The 22997-nt window shown below is 39.0% G+C and overlaps 1 protein-coding gene and 1 long non-coding RNA gene across 2 annotated transcripts in view; one reads left to right on the top strand and one right to left on the bottom strand.

The window, feature by feature from the left end:
* ttc7a (tetratricopeptide repeat domain 7A) overlaps window positions 1-22713 on the top strand; it is a 91793-nt gene extending 69080 nt beyond the window's left edge. The window contains 1 exon segment of the mRNA XM_006638631.3: window positions 21898-22713. Coding sequence (XP_006638694.2) covers window positions 21898-22116 — 219 coding nt within the window. The 3' untranslated portion in view covers window positions 22117-22713.
* Window positions 230-4639, bottom strand: LOC107079388 (uncharacterized). Its single transcript, XR_001480356.2, has 3 exons — window positions 4509-4639; window positions 2173-2243; window positions 230-542 (listed from the first exon to the last, which is right to left on the bottom strand). It is a non-coding gene; the product is annotated as an uncharacterized lncRNA (long non-coding RNA).
* Window positions 22714-22997: the final 284 nt, after the last annotated feature.

Raw genomic sequence — 22997 nt, 5'->3', positions numbered from 1 at the left:
AAATGCTGATGTTTTGCATTTAAACTTCCTACATTTAGATCCCAAGGGCAGAACATGCTTTACATTCTTCTCCAAACCTTTGCTCCTTGTAAGTCATCAGGTTTGTACTTCTTCACAAGGGACAACAATGACATAGACATAGAGTTTTCAGATACAGCTCTTTAAAATATTAAGCATGGGATTAAAGGATTATTCTTCATCCACGGCAGTGTGTTGTATTATCATAATTTTAATACTTTCATTACAATATGAGCATTACATTTGTCACAAGGTGTCTTATAAGTCATTAGCTGTTGAAGCAGCTGGTGAGTCCCTGAGCTTCGAACATTGCTGGCACTTTCTCTTTCCAGAGTCTTTGCGTTAATGAATGACCAAAGCCTTACTGCTTAGTATGGCTCCTCCTGAAGCAAAGAGCACAGCCCTGCCATGACAGTAGGTAAAAAGCAGCTCTCAGACTTCCTGTCTGCCATTACCTCAGCCTGTCTGTGGTGGAATATGCGATCTCTAGGGAGCAGTTTCATGCTATATTGATAGCTGCAGGCCTGGAAAAAATTTTCAACTGATTAGATAACACAAATACATTATTTATAATACTGTAGTACTTGTCTTCACATTTTGGGATTGCCTAGCAACCAGGAAAATGTATTCCATTGAGTAGGGATCGGTAGGAAAAATGCATTACATACAGTACATTATCACTTCATAGAGAACAGTGGGATGGGGGTGGGGTAGTGGAGTACAGTACTAAATTAATTGCTTTTTGAATGTGTGAGAGTGTTGTTAAAATACAATGTTTATCTATTGAAATGCTGAATCAAATATGAGTACATAAGGGTGTTATTTTGTTCTTTTTTCAATCTTCAGCGAGACCGAGGAAGGCCATGAGCTCTTTGAAATGTGCTGTATTGTAGTCAGCTGTCCTGTAAGAGTGCTCAGGGAGCAATACTGTATTCAGAGGCTACTTTTTAGCTGTTTCCAGCTGACAGAGGAGAACATTAATTCCAGAAAGGGTTGTGGGAGTATGGAACATACTACCACACAGTGTTGAAGCCACTACCCTATATTCTTTAAAGAACAGGATGAGATCCTAGGATCAATGAGATACAAGCAACCATACAGCCTAGATGGACCAAATAGTTTACTTTTATAACCCTTTCTTGTGTTCTTAAATGTCATTAGTGTTGATGCAGTCTTAGATCACTATTCTCTAACTAAAAGTAAATAATACTTAAATAATAATCCACTCCAAGTAAACAATATCACTATTATAAATATATGGGCAATGTGGCTATCAGCAGACCTTTTCACAAAATTATGCACAGCGTATATGACCTTGGTTATATTGCCAGATTTAGAGAATATTGCAATATCCTTCAATTGTGTAAGAAATAGTGGTGCACAGCTTGTCATCTTAAGTGCAATGTTTTTTTAAGATGGTTAATACATGTTTACAGGGGAGACTAAAGTGAATAGCTATTTAAATATTTATTTCCAAGCAGAAATCAGAGGCAGCTTTTAAGCTCTGTGGATGGCATGACTGAAGAGCAACCCAGGAAATCTAATTTCCTTAATAATTAGATTAGAGCAACCGAGGAGAGAATGATCTTCCTGAAGGCATTATCTCTGTGATCTGACTGTCATGGCACAGTGCACACAAAACTCTCCCAACGTAGTCTGCCCAGAACAATGTCATACCACCATCTTACTTTGTTTCCTATTCATCAGTAAAATTATTAAATGTCCACACATGTTCTTGGACAGACAGGTACTTTGCTTGTATAGTCATTACTACAGTAACAATTCTCATTTCACCCTACAAAGTACAGTATTTTTCAGCAAGAATACTGTTACATTTGAGGTATCATCTTAAAACTGGGATACTAGGTTAATGACTTTAGGGTGGAGGTCACTTGCTCTCTAGTCCTCTATGCTACAGAAACTAGGATGAGCTCAGGCTCGAGGAACCACTGTAGCTGTGATATGGACTCTCTTTTTACTACCTTTCTAAACTAAAATCTGATCAGTGCACAGAGTCATGCAGCATTTATTTTCTTATTTTTCACAATTCTGATTGCCAAGAGAACTAGTGTAGAGTGGTTGATGTATTCATCCTGTATTCCATTTGTATGTGGCCTTCACCCTGATCAATGAGTTTGAGCAAACTATACTCACAGGCGTCTTCTCTGTTCCTGAGGTTTTCAGCAGTTGTCTTGAACTTACATTGAATTCCCTAGCCGTAGAAGCTGGTAGAAACAAAGCCCAGTGATTGCACATATTTAGATTTGTGCTTAAAATGCGCAGGCAGCTGTGTGGTTGTAATAACAAGAAGAGGCAGAAAATTAATCAGCGCACAAGCAAGAGTATATGACTCCTGCAAGATAAAATCAATAAGCTTGCAGGAGCGGGTTAGATAAGGATAACCAATAACAGGTTCACAGGGGAATCTTGAAGAATCCTTTATTTAGCAGTGTAATAACAAAGACAGAATATTGATTGGGTTAATATGAACTATGAAGCTGGTCACTCTTTCACTCATAATAGTAACCTGGTATCTCAAACGGCAAAAGTTACAGTACTTACAAGGAGGCTAAAGCTTACTTTAAATACAATCTTAAAACATTTTTTCCTGATAATATTCAGAAAACTTAATCATTTACCAACCTTTACCTTAACATCTTGTTAGACCCTAGACCCCCCTAAATGCCTTTCCACACCAAATCTGAATTGAATGGACAGTCCAGAACATTATTCTTAATCCTTTAAAATCTTAAGTATAATAAGTGCTTAGTGATTACTGAACCCACTGTTACAGTAACTCAAATCTAGGATGCTTGATGTTAGTTTTAATCTACAATTAATTTTGAACTGGACAGAATTTTACTGAACAGCCTTTCCCGTCCAAATCTTTACTGTTTTGCTTCTTATGATAATATATATTAGGATTGGAGACAAGCAGTCAGGACTGCCCCAGAGACAAATCAGACTAGAGACAATAGTGAGGTGAATCCTCTTCCTTTATTCCCATGTGCACAATGGGAGTGCCATAAACCACAGAAGTCTCAAAGAACAGGAGCAAGTAGCTGACATTAAATAGACTTTCAGTGAGGGTGGCTATCTATTACCCACGTCTACTGTAACTTTCTATCCCTAATTGATTAATTAATTGCAGTGAGTGATTATCATTTAACTATCTCATCTCATACAATACCATTTTAGATGACATCAGATTACATCCCATTATACTTCTCCTTTAGTCTTCCTCGTCTTCATCAGAGGAATTTATGGCCATATAAGGAAGTTTATGGCAACCCTGGAATCAGGGATGATGACCGGGTGTCCCTTACTTGAACTGGTAATGTCCCTCTTTCGAGAGGTGTTATTGAGGCCAGTTTCTTTCAGCCTTGATCGGTATTATTTGATACAGCTGCCTCCATCAAGTCCAATTTATATCTTCCTGGTCAATTTAAGTAACATCTTCAAAACATTCTCGCAGGATTAGGTATAATGCAATGGGAGTATATCAGCTTTCATATAACTTTCATATAATTTGACGCTTAGGCAGGAGCAATATAAAAGTATATATGCTGAATATATTGTACTTCAGGATATAAAAGTGATATAATAATAGCAAAAATATCATCAGTAATCAATCAATAAATCAGTATTAATTAGTAAAGTACATGTGCAATGATTACAAACACTGGTCCTAGAAATGTCCTACATAACCCCAGTCCCTGCTGAGCTCTTACATGCTTTGTGGCCAACTAAACTTTACCTGTTAGAAATGATTTCGTTCTTTTAGAAAAAATACAGTACGTGGGTTTATAATCTCTCACTTGTGCCTCCTTTCGGCAGCAGTACTATAGCTCTAAGGGACCCTTAATAAAATCTGGGCCGGACTTCAATCCTCATTCTGCCTGCATTGATTACTCTTGCCTAAGGAGAATTACAGGCTGCAATGTACTGTATGCCTTTATATGCAGTTGAATGTATGTTACAGTGGTAACAGGCTGGCCTATTAAACTGTCATCCTTTCCCTCCTTTCACAAAATGGCTCACTGACTGCTTTTGTGTGAACACCTTTATGAAAGAAAAAGGGAGAGGCTACGATGATCTTTTTTATGGAAAACGTTTTGTAAAAAAGGAAAAGCAATTAAAACTGTTGTCTGAATGGGCCGTGATTCAGCTGAGAAGACAGTGATGTTCTTTAAAGGTGGGCTCTGTGCACTGAGTGTGCCAAGAGGCAGGAGAAAAGATTTTGTGGCAGCAGAAGTGAAATTGGGCATGAAAGTTCCATCTGAAGTGTGTGGGTTTTTTTGAGCACTGGATGACATGAATGCAAAAATTTTGGCATGGAGCGTTAGTATCTCAACAGCAAAGTAAAACAGATGAAAAGTCCAGAGTAATTTTGCTTGACAGACCCACACGTTTCCTAACTTTCCTTTTTTCCCTTTAAGTTAAGGATGCATACAGTATGATAAAAACACGCAGGTGAAGTCATGACTTACCACTGTCTGCCATTCCACTGTTAATCCTCCTGTACTGGGTGAAGCAGAGGTCAGTAGCTGTGCAAATAAACCTCAAGCAATTATCTTGCTCTGACTGTTCAGATCACATGCCAGTTCTGTGCTTGCTCTGTGTTTCCAAAACAGAATGGGTATGGTATATGCAACAGAGCAGGACAAAAAGGATTGGGGTGGGCAATGATCTATCCCAGAACACTGTGCAATCAGCTGGCATGCTGAAAATGGCACAAGGGGACCTATTTATTTTGTTATTCCTGGCAAACGTTGGTGAATAAAGACCCGTCAAGCATGCAGATATGATGTGCAGTATTCAATTATAGCTTGTTCTCACTTCACAGATGACTAATGGCTACACTCCATTTACCTGCCCACGTTATGAAGAGAGAGAGAAAGAGGGAGAAAGATATTGTGAGAGTGAGATCAGTGAATGTGGGGCTGACGTATGCTATTGTTTCTAATAATAGTGCTGTTTTTTCAGGTTCACTCTGTGAAGGAGAATGGGCACTTTAAAGCCTGCTGGGCGCTGTGTATCAATAAGTGGATTCAGGCATTCAGTTTCTTGTATGGCTGTTGACACCGGTCCGAACAGACTTGAAGTGATCAGGTTTGAATTACTCTTGAGTCTGTATGAAGCAGTGACATGACATGGCAGCTTGGGAAGCTGCTGTCATTGTCTCTGGCTTATGGGCAGCATTTAGAACATGGCATTGCTGTAGCTAAATATATTTTCCCTGTAGACAAAGTAATATATTGCCTTTAACTTTCATTTCTAACATGTTAGTCATACAGTACATGCAAGCAGGTTTATCATTAACCACTAAATCTAGCCTACTGTATATATCTTTTTACATTCAGTGAAACATTTTCCATCCTCATCTCAATAATACGCATAATGACTGTGTAACATAATACACCTATTGCTGTTTGTGTTTCTCTATTTAATTAGTAAATTATAATGTTGTGCAGTGCATTTCATCCAAGAGGATCCCATCACGCATGCTTCACATGTAGGAGGGGGTTGAAGGGACTCGCTTCATGCACCACTGTAGTGCAGCCCCCCACCTGGGTGATGTACAGTACGACAGCAGCCCCACCACAAAGGTGACCATGTGGAGAAGTGAGAAATTGTTACACAGGTCATGCCATACTCAACTGAACTCTAATTTAACATTGAGGATAGACATCTGGGTAACAGCTGAGAATAACAACTGTTTTTCTATGTAGTATGTCTTAGTTTGAGATACATTGTTTATGTGAATCAAAACACTTCCTGACAGAGGGCTGAATACTCTAAGACACACTCGGGCAGCTTCTCATTATTGAAGCATTATGTCACCATACTGACTCATAAGTATACAAATACACTTAAAATCTGCCTTTCCAGAGAATAAAAAATTGCTTTGTAATTCAACACATAATTAAGAGTCCTTTGTGAAGCAAATTAATTTATCTGTCAGTCATGCTTCTCACACAGCTTGCCTTCATTTGTCCCGGACAGATCTGTAGAAAACTGAGGAAAGATTCTGACATCCATGTCTGTCCCTTTCTAAACACTCTGGACAGGTCACGCTGCTACACTGTGAAGTGTGGAGCCTGTTGTGGCTTCACACAGTATAAGAGACTTTCCCTGACTTGGACACAGTGATCCATTTGAAGTTAAGCCCCTATTTCCATGGCTTCCCTGACCGGAGGAATCCAGACAAAGCATTCTTGCTCAAGAGTAATTCAGGAATATCTGCAAAGGGGATTAGAACCCATTAACTCAAGAGCCCCAGCTGTTGTTCTATGGTGCCTCAATTGCAGATGTTTTAAGGGCCTATTTCAAGCAGGGATTCGATATATTGGATTGCCTTAGAAGACCAGACTGGATGGCTGAGGTGTGTGTGGGGAAGATTGTTAATGGAACTGATCTGTAAAGGGCTGTGGTCTGGAAATCAGGAAAGGGTTTAACTCATTTTCACCAGGTCAGTTCATGGAGGTGTGCTCTCTAAGGATAGTTTTAGTAAATGATCGGGTTGCAAACATTTGAGGACTCCTCTCTGGGTAATTTTGTACACTTAAAAAGCAGAAACTAAGGACAGCATTGTGTGCTGATAGGCACAGCACCTCTATTGATTTCCAGAAATATTTCTATTGCTCCACGTGAAAAAAAAAAACATTTGTTAGCACAATGTGTGAAGTGGGTGGCTGGTACTAGCAATGCCAACATCTATATTTATTAGAGTACAACATAAAACGAGGCATTTGGCAGCCTTGTATGCATTATTGCATTGTAAAACAACATTTTAGCTACAGTTTCAAAGATCCTAAGGTGGTTAATCAGCTAAAAAAAAACACTCCGGTTGCGTCATCAATCTTTAAAGATGATTTCTCTGTGCAGGAAATGTAATAAGCTTCATGCTGCGCCCTAAGGGGGTCGACGGTGCCAGGAGAGGCAGCCATCCTTCTTTGTGCTTCATCGTGCCCTGGAGCACAGTTAACAGTGCTACTTCTGGATCCGCAAAATTTATAACTCTAATTTAGCGCTTGTATAAACCACCTCTTCTATCTGCATACGTGTTACTGAGGCTGAGAAAACAATGCTTATACAGAACAGCTGCTCGAACAGCATTAGTTAAAGAAATGCAGCTGCACTGATACATACAGGAAGGTAATTTTCCTAGTAGCACGCAGATCTCACAGTCCCCCTCTCTGCTCAAACCTTTTGCCAGAATCATCCTGGATTGTGTTCTGCTTGGGTTTTACTGAATTACACCCGTGCTTTTATTTGTGTGGTTTTTTGTATCAGAATGTTTTGAAAATTGAATTCAGCTTTCCTGTCCCACCATTCTTGGGTGTCTTGTGTGAGATCTTGGGTTAAATATCTTCTACCCTACAACAAAAGGGGGCACCGAGCTGGGGGGTGAAAGTGATACCTATAGACCCTAGGCTCACTCCACTTTTGCCAGGTGTGTTCAGAGGGATCTCTAGAAAGAAGCAGAATCACATTTATTAATGAAGAAAAGTTGACCAGAAAAACAGGAATTGTAAACCTTTAGTATTCCTCCATTTTTTGTATTATAGTGTGATTCTGTCTCTAAAGACTTTAGTAGGAAGGTCACAAAAATGTTCCTCTTTTGATTGCCAGCAGCGTGTGGATCCAAGCAATATACTAACTGTTTTTTAAAGAATATACTTAAGCAAGATAGATGGACATATTGTTCCATACTCTCTAAATCCTCCTGTTGTCAGTCCTACATTTAATTTCCGCATTGAGTCCTCAGGTATTTGTGTTTCTTTTGGTCCAATTGGTTCATTCTATTAATGCCTGATGACATGTTCAATTGAATTAAGTGTCTTTCTATTATTTTTCTTTGTGCACATTTATAGAGATTATTTTAATCTGACTGTATAAGAAGGCATTTATATAAATCCAAGAATCAGCCTTGGAGCCTGAATTTTAAATTGATTCCAGATATTTGTTTTTACATTCGACTTTTCTCACAGTGATACACAGGGAAATTAATGGTCCAGCAAGCTTTAATAACTCAGTGCCATGCAATTAACTTCAGTAATCACAACACAGCTGAGCAATTCGGGAATCACATTATATCTGATCAGCTTATCAGATCACTGAGGGAGAAGGTCACTCAGTAGATCAGCTATAAAGCCCCAGTTTATCTGGTCAGATTGGCAAGATGTTTGCCTTCATTCATTTTGTTTTCCACTTCCTAGTCAAGTTGTGCCAAAAGCGTATTTAATAGCAAATTCTCAGTCTTTTACGTGTAGAGTTGAGTCTTTTAATGAGTCTTTTATTAAAAATAATATTCATATATACAGCTTTGACCTAATATTCATAGCATTAATAGTATAACATCTTCACTCCTCTCTTTTCAATGCATACTAATTGTTAATCCCCATAACCTGGCTGTAAAGATCTAAAAAGGAAAACAAAATCTAAAAAAACTGCTCAGTGTGAAGCGTTATTTGCCAACAAAGGAAAGCATCCAGAGGTGTGGTTAGAAAACAAATCTAAATCATTCACATCCTCCTGGGCTCCACTAGCACGAAGAATAATACTAATATTCCTGCACACCGTAAAGTAATAAAGCAACAATAGCTCTGTTTTTCAAATCCCTTTTCTCTCTTTCTTATGAGTACACACACATTGAAGTGGAGAATAATAAGCAAGAGATAGTTAACTTTTTGAAAATCAAATAACACAAATGCACTCAAGGGGAAAGATCGCATATTTGGGACTATGTCAGAGCAAGGCAATGTTTCTGTAGGACTTTGTAGAGCAATTCTTTGCCAATATTTAGGTTTTAAAAAGAGCCTTTTGACTTTCACTATTTAATGAAAGTGCTGCTTTTAGTAAATTACCATTACTGCCAGCATTTACAGCTATAAATTCCAAACTGCTTTGGTCATTCTACTGAAGTGTTCATGTGTTGAAATTCTACATTACTTAAAGCTGATGGACAAATCAGGAACAAATACGAGTAGCAGAAGTGACTTGTTCTGAGTTGGCATCATCAGACACGCATTGAAAGGGCTTGGGTTTGTGTCAGAGGCTCCAGAGATGGGAGTGCAGTTTGTAATGCCCACAACAGGGCCGTAGAGAGCGGAACGAGTCTGCGAATCTGTTTTTGACAAGGTTAGCAAGAAAGATTAGCTCATGGTTTGTTCAGTTTTCCACCAGGCCGCATTCATTTTCGACCGTGTGTGTCCACTCCCTTTAGCCCTTTGGTGCCTGGCTCAGCAGGGGTGGGCACCTTTCCAAGCAACAGCAGACGTTTTTTTTTTTTAAAAAAAACAGCGGTTTTTCAGGCAGCATCCCAGGAGTGTGTTTGGGAGAGGGGGGTCCTTTTTTCTTTCCAGGGGTGCCCATCCTCCATGCAGCTTCGCCTTTCCGCAGGCCGATCTCATGACACATGAAGAAAACCCGGCTGCTTTCAAAGTTTTTTTCCACCGTCAACAACAGGCAAAACAAAAATGCAGACCACCCCCGTGTGCGCCAGCTCCCCCACGGGCAGTGATAATCAGTGCCATCAGAGGAGTGGGTCTTTGTGCAGATGGGTTGCTGTCCCCTGCGTTCCAGTGTGCTACTGGTTTTTTAACAAGAACTTAAGTAGATGCCTCCTGGTGCCAACTGTGGCCTGCAGTGAAAGTGAACTTTCTGATTTTGTTCTCTTAAACGTTACCTCAGTACCAGTGGATACATCAGCAGCAGGTTGGGGAGGGGGTGGAGAAGCTGCAGAGCTGGCTCTCGTCTCCATCAGGATTAATGGAGAGAGCTGTGCGGTTTGCAGCACTGTCTCCTGTGTCTGCTGTTCCCTCACACAGGCAGTGGTGCAGTGCTGTAGTGCTGTATTGCAGTTCCTGACGCCATGCTGACTGAGGGGGGTTTTCTCGGCTCCTGTCACACCGCGTTGGGACGAGCTGTTCCCTTGAAGAGCTGCTAACGAGCTGCCCTGCCGCCTGCCAACAAATACTCACACACCGACTGGCAGCAAAGAGCACATGAGTGCTCTCACCACGGGATTATGGAGTGTTTCTGGAATTCCAACCCAGAATAGATGGATGGATTGACTGATGTGTTAAAAGCGTTGATCAATTAATTAGATTGCTGTTGATTGTTTTATTAAAAGTCTGTATTTATAGATTTCACAGCAATGGATGGCTGCTGGGGTAGTCAGACATTTGTCAATCTCTATTGACCTTTACCTGGGGCTGGAGGTGAAGCACACTTTCCTGATACACCCTCAAGTAAAAACACACCTGTGTATTCACAAATATTCACAGCAATATTTGTAATATAAATGAAGATAACGTAACACAAACCTAACAAGTGCAAAGATAGTTCGAGAAGGTAACTGCGTCCGCATGCGTAGACTGAAAAGAAAAAAAAGGTTAATTCCATGCTGAAAAGAGGAGAAAAGAAACACAATGTTTCACCCGTGGAGCCATCTTCGGGTGTGCTCCACAGCCGAAATGTTGTGTTTCTTTACTTCTCTTTTCGGCATGAAATAAACCTTTTCAAGTTCAAAGATATGCATATTCGATTTCACATGTACAGTGATATATCTTGAATGATTGTAGGACAAGAAGTTCAAAATAATTCACATTCAGAGTCGGTAAGTTAGTATTATTATTGTAAGAACATTTTATTTAAAAATAAAGAAGAAGAGCAGGTTGTTGTGAAGTTCAGGTTCTTGTAGAAACTCCTTCCTGGAGTGTCAGGATTACACTTTTCCCACAACTCAACAGGGCTTACTGTGTATCCGAGTTTCAAACCTTGACCTTGTTTACTGAGCACAGTCTGCTGCAGACAAATGTCTACTTCATTAAACCATTACCCTGGCTGGTTCACCATGGTTACAAAACACAACTGATCTGACTAATGAAAATTCCTCAAATAGTGTTCCGCTGGAGAACCACACTGAAAATCACTCAGAAGGAATGTGACAAGGAAGGAAAGACTGATGTGTGACCTAACACTATCTGATAAGACACTGTTTTATTGTGTTACCATTTTTTCCTGCTCATGTGTGAAATAAGGCAGATATTCCCACTTCCTTGTTCACTCTTAACATATCCATAACATAGCCATTCTTGTGAGGAGCTCTGCTGTCTCTGCATTGCAAGCAAAGCCACTGCTCTATATCTGTAATAAACCTGCATACTGTATCTAAACTCAGCAAGGTGTATTGGTTTCAATACAAGTAATAGGTTTATTCCATGCTGAAAAAAAGAAGAAAGAGAACACAACGTTTCGGCCGTGGAGCCTTCCACACCTGAAGAAGGCTCCACGGCCGAAACGTTGTGTTCTCTTTCTTCTTTTTTTCAGCATGGAATAAACCTATTACTTGTTCCTTTGCAGCCTACGCATGCTGACGCAGCTACCCACCTGAACTACTTGGTTTCAATACTGCTTTAATATCTCGAAGTAAATAATATATATACTGCATAATACATTTTTAGTTACATCTATGACATTATTATTATTTGTGTTGTTGTTGTTGTTGTTCTTGTTATTACATTGTGTTGTACACTATGAACAGAGGCCGAATCTCTAGATTAAGTGTTACAAATATTGTCTCCGTGTTCCAAGTATACCTTAAACATTATTGTCATATTCAGTATATACAGTGTGTGAGTTTACATTGTAACATATTGTATATTAGAAGGAACACCCTACTAAGTGTGCTAAGAAGAGAATGCTGTCTTTATGATTTACGCATATCAGTATTAACAAGATCTTCGTCCAATCACAATATTAGAGCAGATGGAATTGTTACCTGGCTTCACATTCAGCACATCTATTGCCAGTGTTAGCAGAAAAGGACAGCTGCTTCACCTTTATTAGAGCTGCTCAATGTGACAGCATCTCCTATAGCATTGTAGTGACTGGATGTGAGCTAAGTGATATTCATACCCCTGACCCATTACAGCTAATCTACATGACATCCATGTGTGCGTCTCTCTACCTCTGCACAGATGCTACACTTTTACACAGCTTGTTTCAAAACACTAAGCCAGTGTACTCGATAAGTACTAGTAGGCACTCAATGTTTTCACAGATACTTTCTTTGGTGAGTTTTTATTAAAAATGAAAATATCTATTATACTCATTCCCTAACCCTGCTTCATGGTTTCAAGTTGAAATATGATTGCAATCAACAGGAATCAGCCCTGTAGGGACATTAGCAAGCCTAATGTTGGGTTTCTCTGGTATAAATAATAAGAGAAGACCTAGAGCAAGATGGTCAAATTTTACAAGGTCGCCTGTAATGTATGTGTAGTGCATGCATTTGCATGTTCTGCCATATAAATAATTTATGTTACACACAGTTCATGTAAGTCCAAATCATTGATCTAACTTTATAATCTTATAATCATTGATATACTCCATACTGTATCTTTTTTTAAGGTTTCTGTTGTATGAATGCACTCATTTTATTACATGAACAGCTAAGAAAAAAAGGTTTCATCAGGGATTCATCAAGGTCTAATTATTGTAGCTCTATGCATATTTCACACGGTACTTTTCTGGCCTTTGATTGTGGATCCTTTTAACAGGCCATCCCCTGATGGACCTAGAGAAGGCAGCCTGTACATTTGCTTAAAAGCAAATGAAGGCGGCACATTTCAGTTGGTGTGTGTGACACATACTGTAGTTTCATCATTTAAATATCGTCCTCCGTTTTGAACAGTGCCAGTGAAATGCTGACCTCATCATTTTTCCTTCCTCTTGAAAAATGCAGTCCTGATGTTTTTTTAGACACTGTCCTCCAGTTCCTTAGTACTAAGCATTCTGAAACATTGCATAGTCTTTTAAGCCCTTTTTGCAAAAAGCAGTGTGATTTTTTAAATAATTTGTTCTGTTGTTCTTAGTTCTTTTTAAATGTTTAGGACAAATCTAGGACAAATAGATGATAACTGCTCAACAGTCAGCCAGTCACTTTGTATTTTGCAACATCTACTGCCTTTGTCAGATGGATACGTTTTTTATATTCAAAGGGGCATTGAATGCTGCACCTTGTTTACATTTTTTTCATATGAACCATAACCCCTTTTAGAGGTCTTTTAATAAATGTGAAAGTCTGAAAGTTTTTTTTTCAGAATTGAACATTAAATAGGTATGTTTTACTTGGCTTACTCTTAAAATAAAAATTCTTTGTGAAGACATAATTCTTCCACAGCAACACTCTACACCCAGTATCATTGATTTATTAATCTGTACATCGGTGTGTATATCCAATGTAAATTAAACTCATAGATACTAGGTGTTTTTCAGCCTGACATACTTCAGACATGTGCTGAATTTCAATAGCATATCCTGTCTTTTGAAAATGTGAAAATGAAAATGAACTCACTACTTTCATATGGTGGATAAATGTAAAACTTTAAACTCTTAAATCTGGTAGTTACAATCAAATATGCAAATTAAAATGTACTTTAATGCACTTGTGAAGATTATCTAGTATGCCAAAACCAGCTTCTGTTTCTTAAAAACTGCTTGTGACTCAGATGTTGGTTTCAGAACACTAAAGTATGGTTTGCATTCCTAAAAAAATCTTGCCTTGAAGGATTTCAAAGTGTTTTTGATGTTTAAAAATGTATTCTGTATTCAACAGGCACACTGTAATTAATGTAATTAGTTGTTTGTTTTTCCAATTCTTGAACATTTGCAGTGCTTCAACAGAGCCTTGCAAATTCACAGTTCACAGCTGAACACTTTGTTTTTAATGGACTGGAAAAATTAAAAGAAAGGCTTTGTTTCAGAGAACTGATTTTCAATCTATTGAAAGTATTTTGTACATTTCCTGCTGAAGAAATGCTTTAGTTTTAGTGACATTGTTTTGTTTTTAAAAAGTCATGAATATAGCCAATATGTTCTGTGCTCATGGAGATGGTAATGTTTTCAAGTTGTTTATGTTCAAGTGAAAAGCAATCCTTAATTTCAAAGTATTCAAAAGGGACTTTCTTATACTGTATATGAAAACATAAAGTTAGATCAAACATAATATTAGTAACAGTTTATTTTTGTATTCTCACAACTGAGGATTCGGAAATGGTTTATTTTGAGATTATTTGCATCATCATTGTCCATGTAAATGTGTTTTTGGACTGCTGAATGGATTGATTTCTGGAAGTGACATAATATGACTCCTGGAATTCCATGCACAAATCAGTTTAGCTGGATGAAACATAGTACTTAAAAACAGCATTGTAAACACAGTCAGCAAGGTGTGTGTCAAGCTAATCAAAGTCTTAGTATTTCTGTCACACAGCACACCTCATGATCCAATTGTTTTTGTGCTTACCAGCTCCACAAGCCAATGAGACATGTATACAAGTTTGTGAATAATGTGCTCTGATTAGCACGCCACAACCAAAATTCCCTTGTCCATCTTCCAATCCAATCTGCATTAGATTGAGCCACTGATGTGTGAGAGATCCTGTGATAACAAGTATCTTGGCTTTTGCAGGACCTGTCACAGGCAGTTGCTGCAGCCAAACTTACAATCTCAGGACCATTTTACTCATTAGCTCTGAAACGACAAAGACAGCAGCATCAGCAGCACAAGCTAGCTGTTCTTATGGCGGGATGGCTGTTTCTGTCCTTTATGCTCATTTGCATTCAGAGTTGCATTTCTTTTTTTTTTTGCGGGGAGAGAAAGGAGACAGATTTTTCTTCCTTTTCTATTCCTTCCAGTTTGCATTTCTGCTAAACTCACAGTATGTTGGGAAGAGGATATTTATATTTGGCATTGTGAAAGAGGCTTGTGATGTCAGGTGTGAATTTGTGATTTAAAGACATCCACAGTCAGAATCATCCTCATCGTTCCTCTAATTGGATATGCATTTATTTCTTGTTGGTGTTTGAAATTGAGAACATTCAATGAAAACTGCCCAGTTCTACAACAGAATTGTATTTTCTGTCTTATTTGTGCTTGTGTGGTGAATTCTAGGAAGGTTTCTGGAGCTATCCTATGAAGCAGTGATATTTGCTGACAGCTTCTGTCAGGCAGGAGATTTCTGCTGACCTCTTTTGCTGTCATCGGTTTTAATACTGATCACATTGCAAGTCCCTGATGCTGCCTGATAGGTCTGCCTGTGCAATGAGCAAGTGCTATGCAAATAGCATAGTCCATAGTGGTAGCTGCTATGTGTTGGTGGAGGAATTGTTAGCAGTGCCTTTTGTTTTATGTATCTGTCAGCAGTAAAGTTGAGCTCGAAGGCAGATTAGTTGAATTTGGCACAATTAAGAGGTGAGAGAAGCCTGAGAGGCAGGCAATATGTAGTACTGTTCTGCACAGACTGAGCTTTTCTTGTGTGTGATTAACCCTGAGCAGCACATGTCTATGATTCCGTCCTCCTGCTCTGTCTTAGGTTTATCCTGACTCTTCCTTTTGAAATGTTGTACATCACAAGGAGAGAAGGACAGACAGCATTGTCTGGGTTTAATTTGGCTATGTAGTTTACATTAACTGTACAGTTTGGTCATTTACATTCACTTTTACATTTTGGTAATGTGTTTTATTACATTTGTATCATTATAATGAAGTCTTTGAGATATCTTTCACTATTTTGTCCTTAAAAGTTTAGTTTTTCAAGAGCAAAAAGAGCATTGGCACAAGGCAAACACTGTCCAATATCACAGAAATACAATCTCCAGTAATGAGGATATGTCATTTATTTTCTTTGTATAAATACTGTGTGTGTTGCTTAGATGTACTCATAGAGAAAACATTCACAGTTCTCTTTATTTTTCCAGTGTGTCTTGGGGTTAATGAAGACCGTGGAATCTCTTCCTCTGCTTCCCTGACTTTCCACAGTACAACATCATTTTTAACACATTTGAAACGTCAAGAAACATCTCTAAATGCTCAAAACTCTGAATTACCACCCAATTAATAAGAAAATATACAGACTGTGGCAGACATCTTTGTTATAAGCTGGTCTAACAGACAGTCTTTGTCTCTTAGGGGAAGGTAACTGTAAGGACTTAAAAAGACAGAAGTAGAAGTAGACTGTGAGATTTTTCTTGTGCTCTCTGTTTGTGGACTGTATTTGTTCTGTGCCATTTACCCTAGAGAAGCATCATGTCCAAAATACTATAATAGAGTTTGATGGCTTTGGTGGATCTATGCTGTAGAAAGGTATATTTTCAGACTCAAGTTATACTGTATGCTGTATCTCAGAATAATATACTGCATTTCTATACTGTATGTTCAGTGTAGTTCAGCAACTGGAGGTCACAGTGTCTCACTGCTGCCACTTACTTACAGTGCATTTACAGATACTGAAATGTAGGAGCAAAAGGAAGGACTTTGGGTTTCTTTCAGAAAACAGGGCCTTAAATCCTTTTATTGATAGAGTGGGTTAAAAGAATGTGAGAAGTTGTCACAGTGATTTGCCACTTAAAAGAAGACCCATTTAAGTACTGATCAGGCAAACTTTAGCTTGTGTCTGCTTTTAGTTTAGCCCAACATGTCTTTGAGTTGTTGAATCCAATTGCTTCACCAGGGCATTTGTAAAACAGAGCCAACATTTCACAAAATCACAAAATGTTGGCATGTGCCAATTTTTAACTTTCATTTTGAACTATGACACTAACCAAATCCCAAAAATGAATTCATTTTGTATCATATTTGTAGGATATGAATTTCATTTGTATGCTAGTTGTACAATTATAATACATCTTCCGTGTTTTCCGCAGTATTTTATTTGGTTTAATCTAAATCTTTGGTGTAGGCTCCTGCCTCATGGTGGAATGGATTGTTATTGGAAAGCCTCATGCCTGAGCATCTTCTTTCTGTATAGCTGTGGGGGTCTCTTGGCTACTTGCTGGTACTCAGTCACATGAAGCTGGAATGTGTGAAACTAGGACATCTTTGTAGGAGAAAAAATCTCCAACTGAAAGTAGATAGCCTGTGCTCCCAGACAGATGAAGACATTTACAGTCCAGTCCGTGTATAGGGTTAGTGAAAGTCATAAGAGATGCCCTAACTGGAGTGATCCCATATAACACTGTAAGCTAGTTTCCTTCTTATACCATATCATGTTAATTGAGACCGGAGCATGAAAATCAATCGTAAGCAACTTTGACTTATGCAATGCATTGATTAGAAGACTTCACTCCATATTTATGATACTGTAATTAAGCAGTAGATCCTGATGCTAAAGGTAAATTAAGTAATCATGAATTGACAATGGAATAGATAGAAAAGGTAAGGTTGCTTATGTCTGTCCCAGAGAGACAAGGCGTCTTCAAGTTCTAGAACAAAGTGTTCTCAGAAGATACAGGAACTCCCATTGTATGTGGCAATACCACAGACAAATTATAATGGTACAGAAATAAATAATTGTAATTTCCTCAATGAACAAACTCTGCACTTTTCAAAGTAAAAGGTTATTAAACACATGTGAAAAAAAAACCCACAATCAAATTCCCTTTTAACTCATCATTGACAAGGAGGTGAGGAAGTAAACATAAATGTGAAAAGTCAGTCAGCTTCAAGGAGTTCTTTGAAGGATGAAAGCATTTGTCATCTTTTATTAAAAGGTGCATCTGCACTGAAGTCATTTTCAATGAGTACACCAGGCCATTCAATGTGGGCAGCTATCTAATAACCATAATTTGAAACCTTTTGCTATCAAATAATGAGCCTTTTACTAGAACACAGATTTAAAAACAGACACAGACAGATATTAATTATGGGCATGAATATTAATTAGTTATTAGTACTTAGAACATAACATCTCCCACTTTGATACAAGAGCTAAAAGCTATTTCATATTCACACCCATAATTCATTGCGACAGTCGCTCTCAAATCCCACTTCAGTCTGCAAGGATGTTCCTTCTAGTAGATGGATAGACAGATTTTGTCTTACAAGAAACATCTTTTAGGGTTACAGTGTGTTTTGAGAGTAAGTAATCACTATGAGTTATGGGAATTAATGTAAATTACCTTTCGTCCGTCTACAGACTTGTCATTCCATTTTGCCAAATTAATATTCACATGTCATGTTGAAGATGAAAAAGTGTATATAATTTTGCTTTAAATTTATAGTTTTAAAATTAAACAATAGTCACAGATTTGTAGCATTGTATAAGAAGCAAGTAGCAAGCAACAACTATTGTTAAAAAACTGCTTCCATACTTGCTTGTATGAAACTGCTAGTTGCTTGTTTCTTTCAGAAAATGTGCATCTCATCCCTGGCCTGCTTGAGAATTTGGGCCTAAAAACTGTGTAATAATGAGCTATGGCCAGTCAGTGTATTGTCAGAGAGGCCTCAGATTATGCAGGCTGTGAAGTAATACCCTGTGTTGGTGCTAGCACTCTCTTGCACTGTGAGCTGTGGCCCACCGTGTGTTAATGAGCCCTGCTCTGTTTTTATGCCTTACAAGAGCTTTATTCTCTCTGTACTACACAAGAAACAGATCCCCCTTCAAAGAAAACATTAAACAAACACAATCCAAGCATTTCCACATGCTCTTGTGTTCACAAAGCATGCCCATGGGCAATTCTCTGCTGACTGACAGAGTGAATAAGCGATTATTTCAGTGCACCTAATCAACAGTAATGTAAGAACACAATAAAGCATCAGGGGTGAATGATGAATACGATAAACAGCCACTCCCTCTGTGTTTCTTGTCAGTTATTAGTTTATGTAATTCCCAAGCCTTTAACACTGGAGCCTTCTTATCTGTTTCTTGTGCTAGAGATTTATGTGGTGCTTAAGAGACCCTGTAAACACACATTAACAAAATAGAGAACAACTTCAGAATATGCCCAGTATCATACCATCATCTGCTTTCTGGTTGTGTGCTGTGTGAGCTGTATAGGCGTAAGATGTAGTCTTGTTTTGTATGTAGTTTAATTTGCTGATCGTTCTCTTCATATTACAGAATGAGATTATAAAGCAGAGCAAGTAAAGTGGGCTAGTAAAGTTCCAACAAGTAGCTATTGTTCTATAAATAAGATTAGATACTAAATATATCAGATTATAATTTTTATATCCACAGTTTTATGTTATTTGATTCACCCCCTTATGTTAAATAAGCAGCAGACAAAATACAGATAAACATTTTTTTGAACAATCACTACTATAAAGATATCATCTCTGGGAGGGTGATCAGGAAAGCATTATTTGAAGTGGAAAAACAGAACTCCTTATCTCAGGGTGAAAAGAACTATCAGATGTATTTGTTCTACCTATAATGTTGACATGTATTTCAATGTCGGTGCAAGTAGGAGTTAAAAACAAGTTCTGCTGTAATATATACTGTATACATTTTTTGACAGATTGCAGATTTGCAGCTGGCAGACTTTCACCTTTTAACTCTGATTGGATTAATTCTAATTAAACATGTTATATATATCAATGTCCGTGCACACAGTACTGTGCACGTGGGTTTCACTGAAATGTTACAGTTACATAAGCCTTATGTTCTGTTGCCTTTTGAGATGTTTAGGGGGGAGGGGTCTTTCAGCGCTGTTTGGCAGTCTTTAAACATAGCAAGCATGCTAGCTGGCCTGGGGGTGGCAGACAATGCAATGCACTGCTGCAAAGAACTCAGGCCGTTATTCTGCAGGGGTACATCTTCTGAATATTAGGAAGACCTGAGGCTCTGAGCTCTTAACCCACACCACCTGCTCACAGTCCAGCCTGGCTCCAGGCCCATTCTCTGTGGTGCTGGACAGATATGTGTTTGGGCAGCAGCTCAGCCCTTACTGGACCTGTGCACCCACCAGCCCGAGGTACACTTTAACTTTCATGTGCTGCAGATTGGCTGTTTTTTTTAAGTAATTACCAAGGGAGAGCAGGTGCCTCTGTTTTAGAATACGGAGTATCACACAGGATGTTCTGTCTGGCAGCTTGACCTCACAGGCATCAAAGTCATCCCTCTGTATTTATAGCTTTTTAAACAATACTGTGGCTACACTTCTTTTACAGACGCTCTGCACTGTTCTTTAACAATAACTCTTTTTCTCAGCTGTATTTCAGGAATTTAAGTCATTGCCTTGGGGAGTGGACGTGTGGGTGGCCTTCTCCAGCCACAAATATGAACTCTGTCATTCATTGATCATTTCCTTCTCCTCTCTAACCATCTCACTTTATCTGTGTCTGTCAGATACACAGCAGTCATGGTACTGACCTGTGAAAAAGTATGTGCACAATTAAAATCTGTCAAAAAGGATTGCATGCTGGCAGCAGTATTAACTGTATTTAGTTCAGGTGGGTAGCTGCGTCAGCATGCGTAGGCTGCAAAGGAACAAGTAATAGGTTTATTCCATGCTGAAAAAAAGAAGAAGAAAGAGAACACAACGTTTCGGCCGTGGAGCCTTCTTCAGGTGTGTTAACTGTATTTATGCTGCTTTGCAGTTTAAATAGCTTTAACGGCACAGCTCATTTGATACAATTACTTTAACTAAATAAAATGCATCAGATTAATGTCTGTATATTTCTCCATGAACTACGCTGTTTAAGGGATCATATGTACCTTTCTGTATGTATGATTTGTTAAGCAGGTTTTTCCTTTCTCATTCCAATTTTATGAAAACCTCAAGCATGTGACAAATTAATCCAGTCATTGTACTTAAACAGAAATGTGGACAAAAGGTCTACCCAAAACAGCAATCCTGAGATATTTTTCCAGAAATGGACTGGTGCCACAGGCGGCACAATGCTACGATGATTAGCATCTGCTACTCACAGCATTGGGGGCCTGGGTTCAATTCCAGACCTGGGGTACGATCTTAGGGGAGCTTGTACTGTAAATTATTCCTGTGTTTGTGTGGAGGTTTTCAGAGTGTTCCCACAATCCAAAACCATACTTGTAGGTTAATCTGCTTCTAGGAAAGATGGTCTGAGCCCTAGATGCTTTGTGTTATCCCACAAATCAACTGGTCTTGGCGAGAGTGTGTTCATGTCTGTGTCTGTGTGCCCGTCCAGGGTGTGCACACTTTTGCTTGCCGAGATAGGCTCCAGTTGCCCCATGAGCCTGAATTGGACAAAGCAGTTAAAAAAATGGATGGATGAAAAATGGATTTGTTCCACTTTCACTGCTTCGAATCCTAAAAGTACATTGTGGATATGTCTGTGCAGAATGGAGGATTCGTGCTGCAAGGAATGACAGGTCTAACAGGAGTCATGCACTGAGCAAGTTCCAGAAGTGACATTCCCCCCTCACTGAAATCTAACAAGTGTAAAAGTGCCGTGGCAGAGGACCTGGTCTTTTGGCGAGGCAGAGTTACCCTGTGCCTAGGGACTGACGATGTGTGTTCCGAGTTCGCCAATGACCAGGATCCATTCCCAGCTGAGACATGGAGACATGCACTTGTTACACATGTTCAATTAGAGTCTGAGTCAGCGAGTCCTCACTCTCTGTTTTTCACTCTTTCACTTTTCTCCCAAATACAAGAGTAAAACATTATTAGCAGAAAACTTCAAACTAAAGGGAAGTCATGGCTTAAAGCAAATTGGTCTTGTAACCATGTATCTTTTAATGACTAACATCATGTCATTGATCTTCATAAGTCATTGTCTTCTAATGTAGCTCCTGCAATACTTGATATATTGATTTTACATCCCATTATTCTTGTGCACTTTACCATTTGTAATATACATGTTTGTTTATCATTCTACGGGTATATGTCTTAAAATGTATTTTATATGTCTTTGTCTTGTATCTTGTTGGTTGTGTCCTACCCAGAGCATATACATGTAAAGGAGCTAACTCTGGTGCAGTTTAAAGAGCTCTGTGCTGTTCAATAAACTAAACGAAGGAAAAAGACTACACAAGTAACAGTGCAGTAATCGGCCTTCCTCTTTCCCTTTCTCTCTCTCTATCTGCCCCCTCCTTCTTCTCCCAGGGCCGGCTGTTGGTGCGGGCTGGCCGCCCTGGGCTCGGGGAGAAGCTGCTGAGGGATGCGGTCCAGGCTCAGAGCACATCCCACGAGGCGTGGAGCAGCCTGGGAGAGGCACTGCAGGCCCAGGGCAGCAGCCAGGCTCCTGAGTGCTTCCTCACTGCCCTGGAGCTGGAGGCCAGCTGCCCCATCGTGCCCTTCACTGTCATCCCCCGCCAGCTGTGAAGGCTGCCCACCCCCACCGACACACCAGCACAGCCGTATGAACCCTCCTGCAGCCTGTTTCCACTGCCGTCTTCTTCATTGACAGACACTAAACTGTTTGGTCTGACAGGCCTGGATCCTGTGCAGCTCCTGCTGGCAAAAGACTATACAGGATGTACTGAACATCAAAACGTATCACTCTATGCAGATGTGTTTTACTGTACATAAATACAGTATTCAGATTTTTGTTAGTAACTAAATTTAATGAGTTATAAATGTTTTGGGCATCTTTTTAATTCATTGACTTGGTTGGGGTATATTTGAGTGAGGAGATGCGAACGTGACAGTTATGCCAGACTTTAGCATGCAGTGCAGATGTACAGTAAACCACCAGTTAATGGCAAATGTTATAAATAATGTCATGTCTTCAGTGTAATTGAGTTAGATATGTTATGCCTGTGCAATAAAATGTCTGCGACCCTGCTACAAAAAAAGATATTGTCATTTTCCGGCAATATTTTGTACCAGTATAAGTGATGTTTGATGCTATTGTAAAATATATATACTGTATATATATATATCATTCCAAAGACAATAAATAGCTAATTATGACATGTATTACAGTGTAAGGTTACGAAGCCTTTATTGTTTAATTACAATTTATTTGTTTTTTGTTCATTTTATTTTTGGGCTTTGGGTCCTTTGACCCAAATAGTTCACGCAGCACGGACATGCCACACAAGGCACAGATATAGTGGTGGTTATTGAAAAACTGATTCAAGTTAATCCAACCAATGAACATGTTAACATCTGCATATTCACTTACCTGATGTGGAGTTTTCAACCTGCAATATTCTGGTTCCCTTCATGACTTTGATTTCAACTTGAAGACCCAAACCGTG

Source organism: Lepisosteus oculatus, chromosome 17 (assembly GCF_040954835.1).
Source record: "Lepisosteus oculatus isolate fLepOcu1 chromosome 17, fLepOcu1.hap2, whole genome shotgun sequence".
In the NCBI taxonomy this organism is placed as follows: Eukaryota; Metazoa; Chordata; class Actinopteri; order Semionotiformes; family Lepisosteidae; genus Lepisosteus; species Lepisosteus oculatus.
Note: the sequence above shows the minus strand (reverse complement) of the source record. Positions and strands in the feature narration are given on the sequence as shown.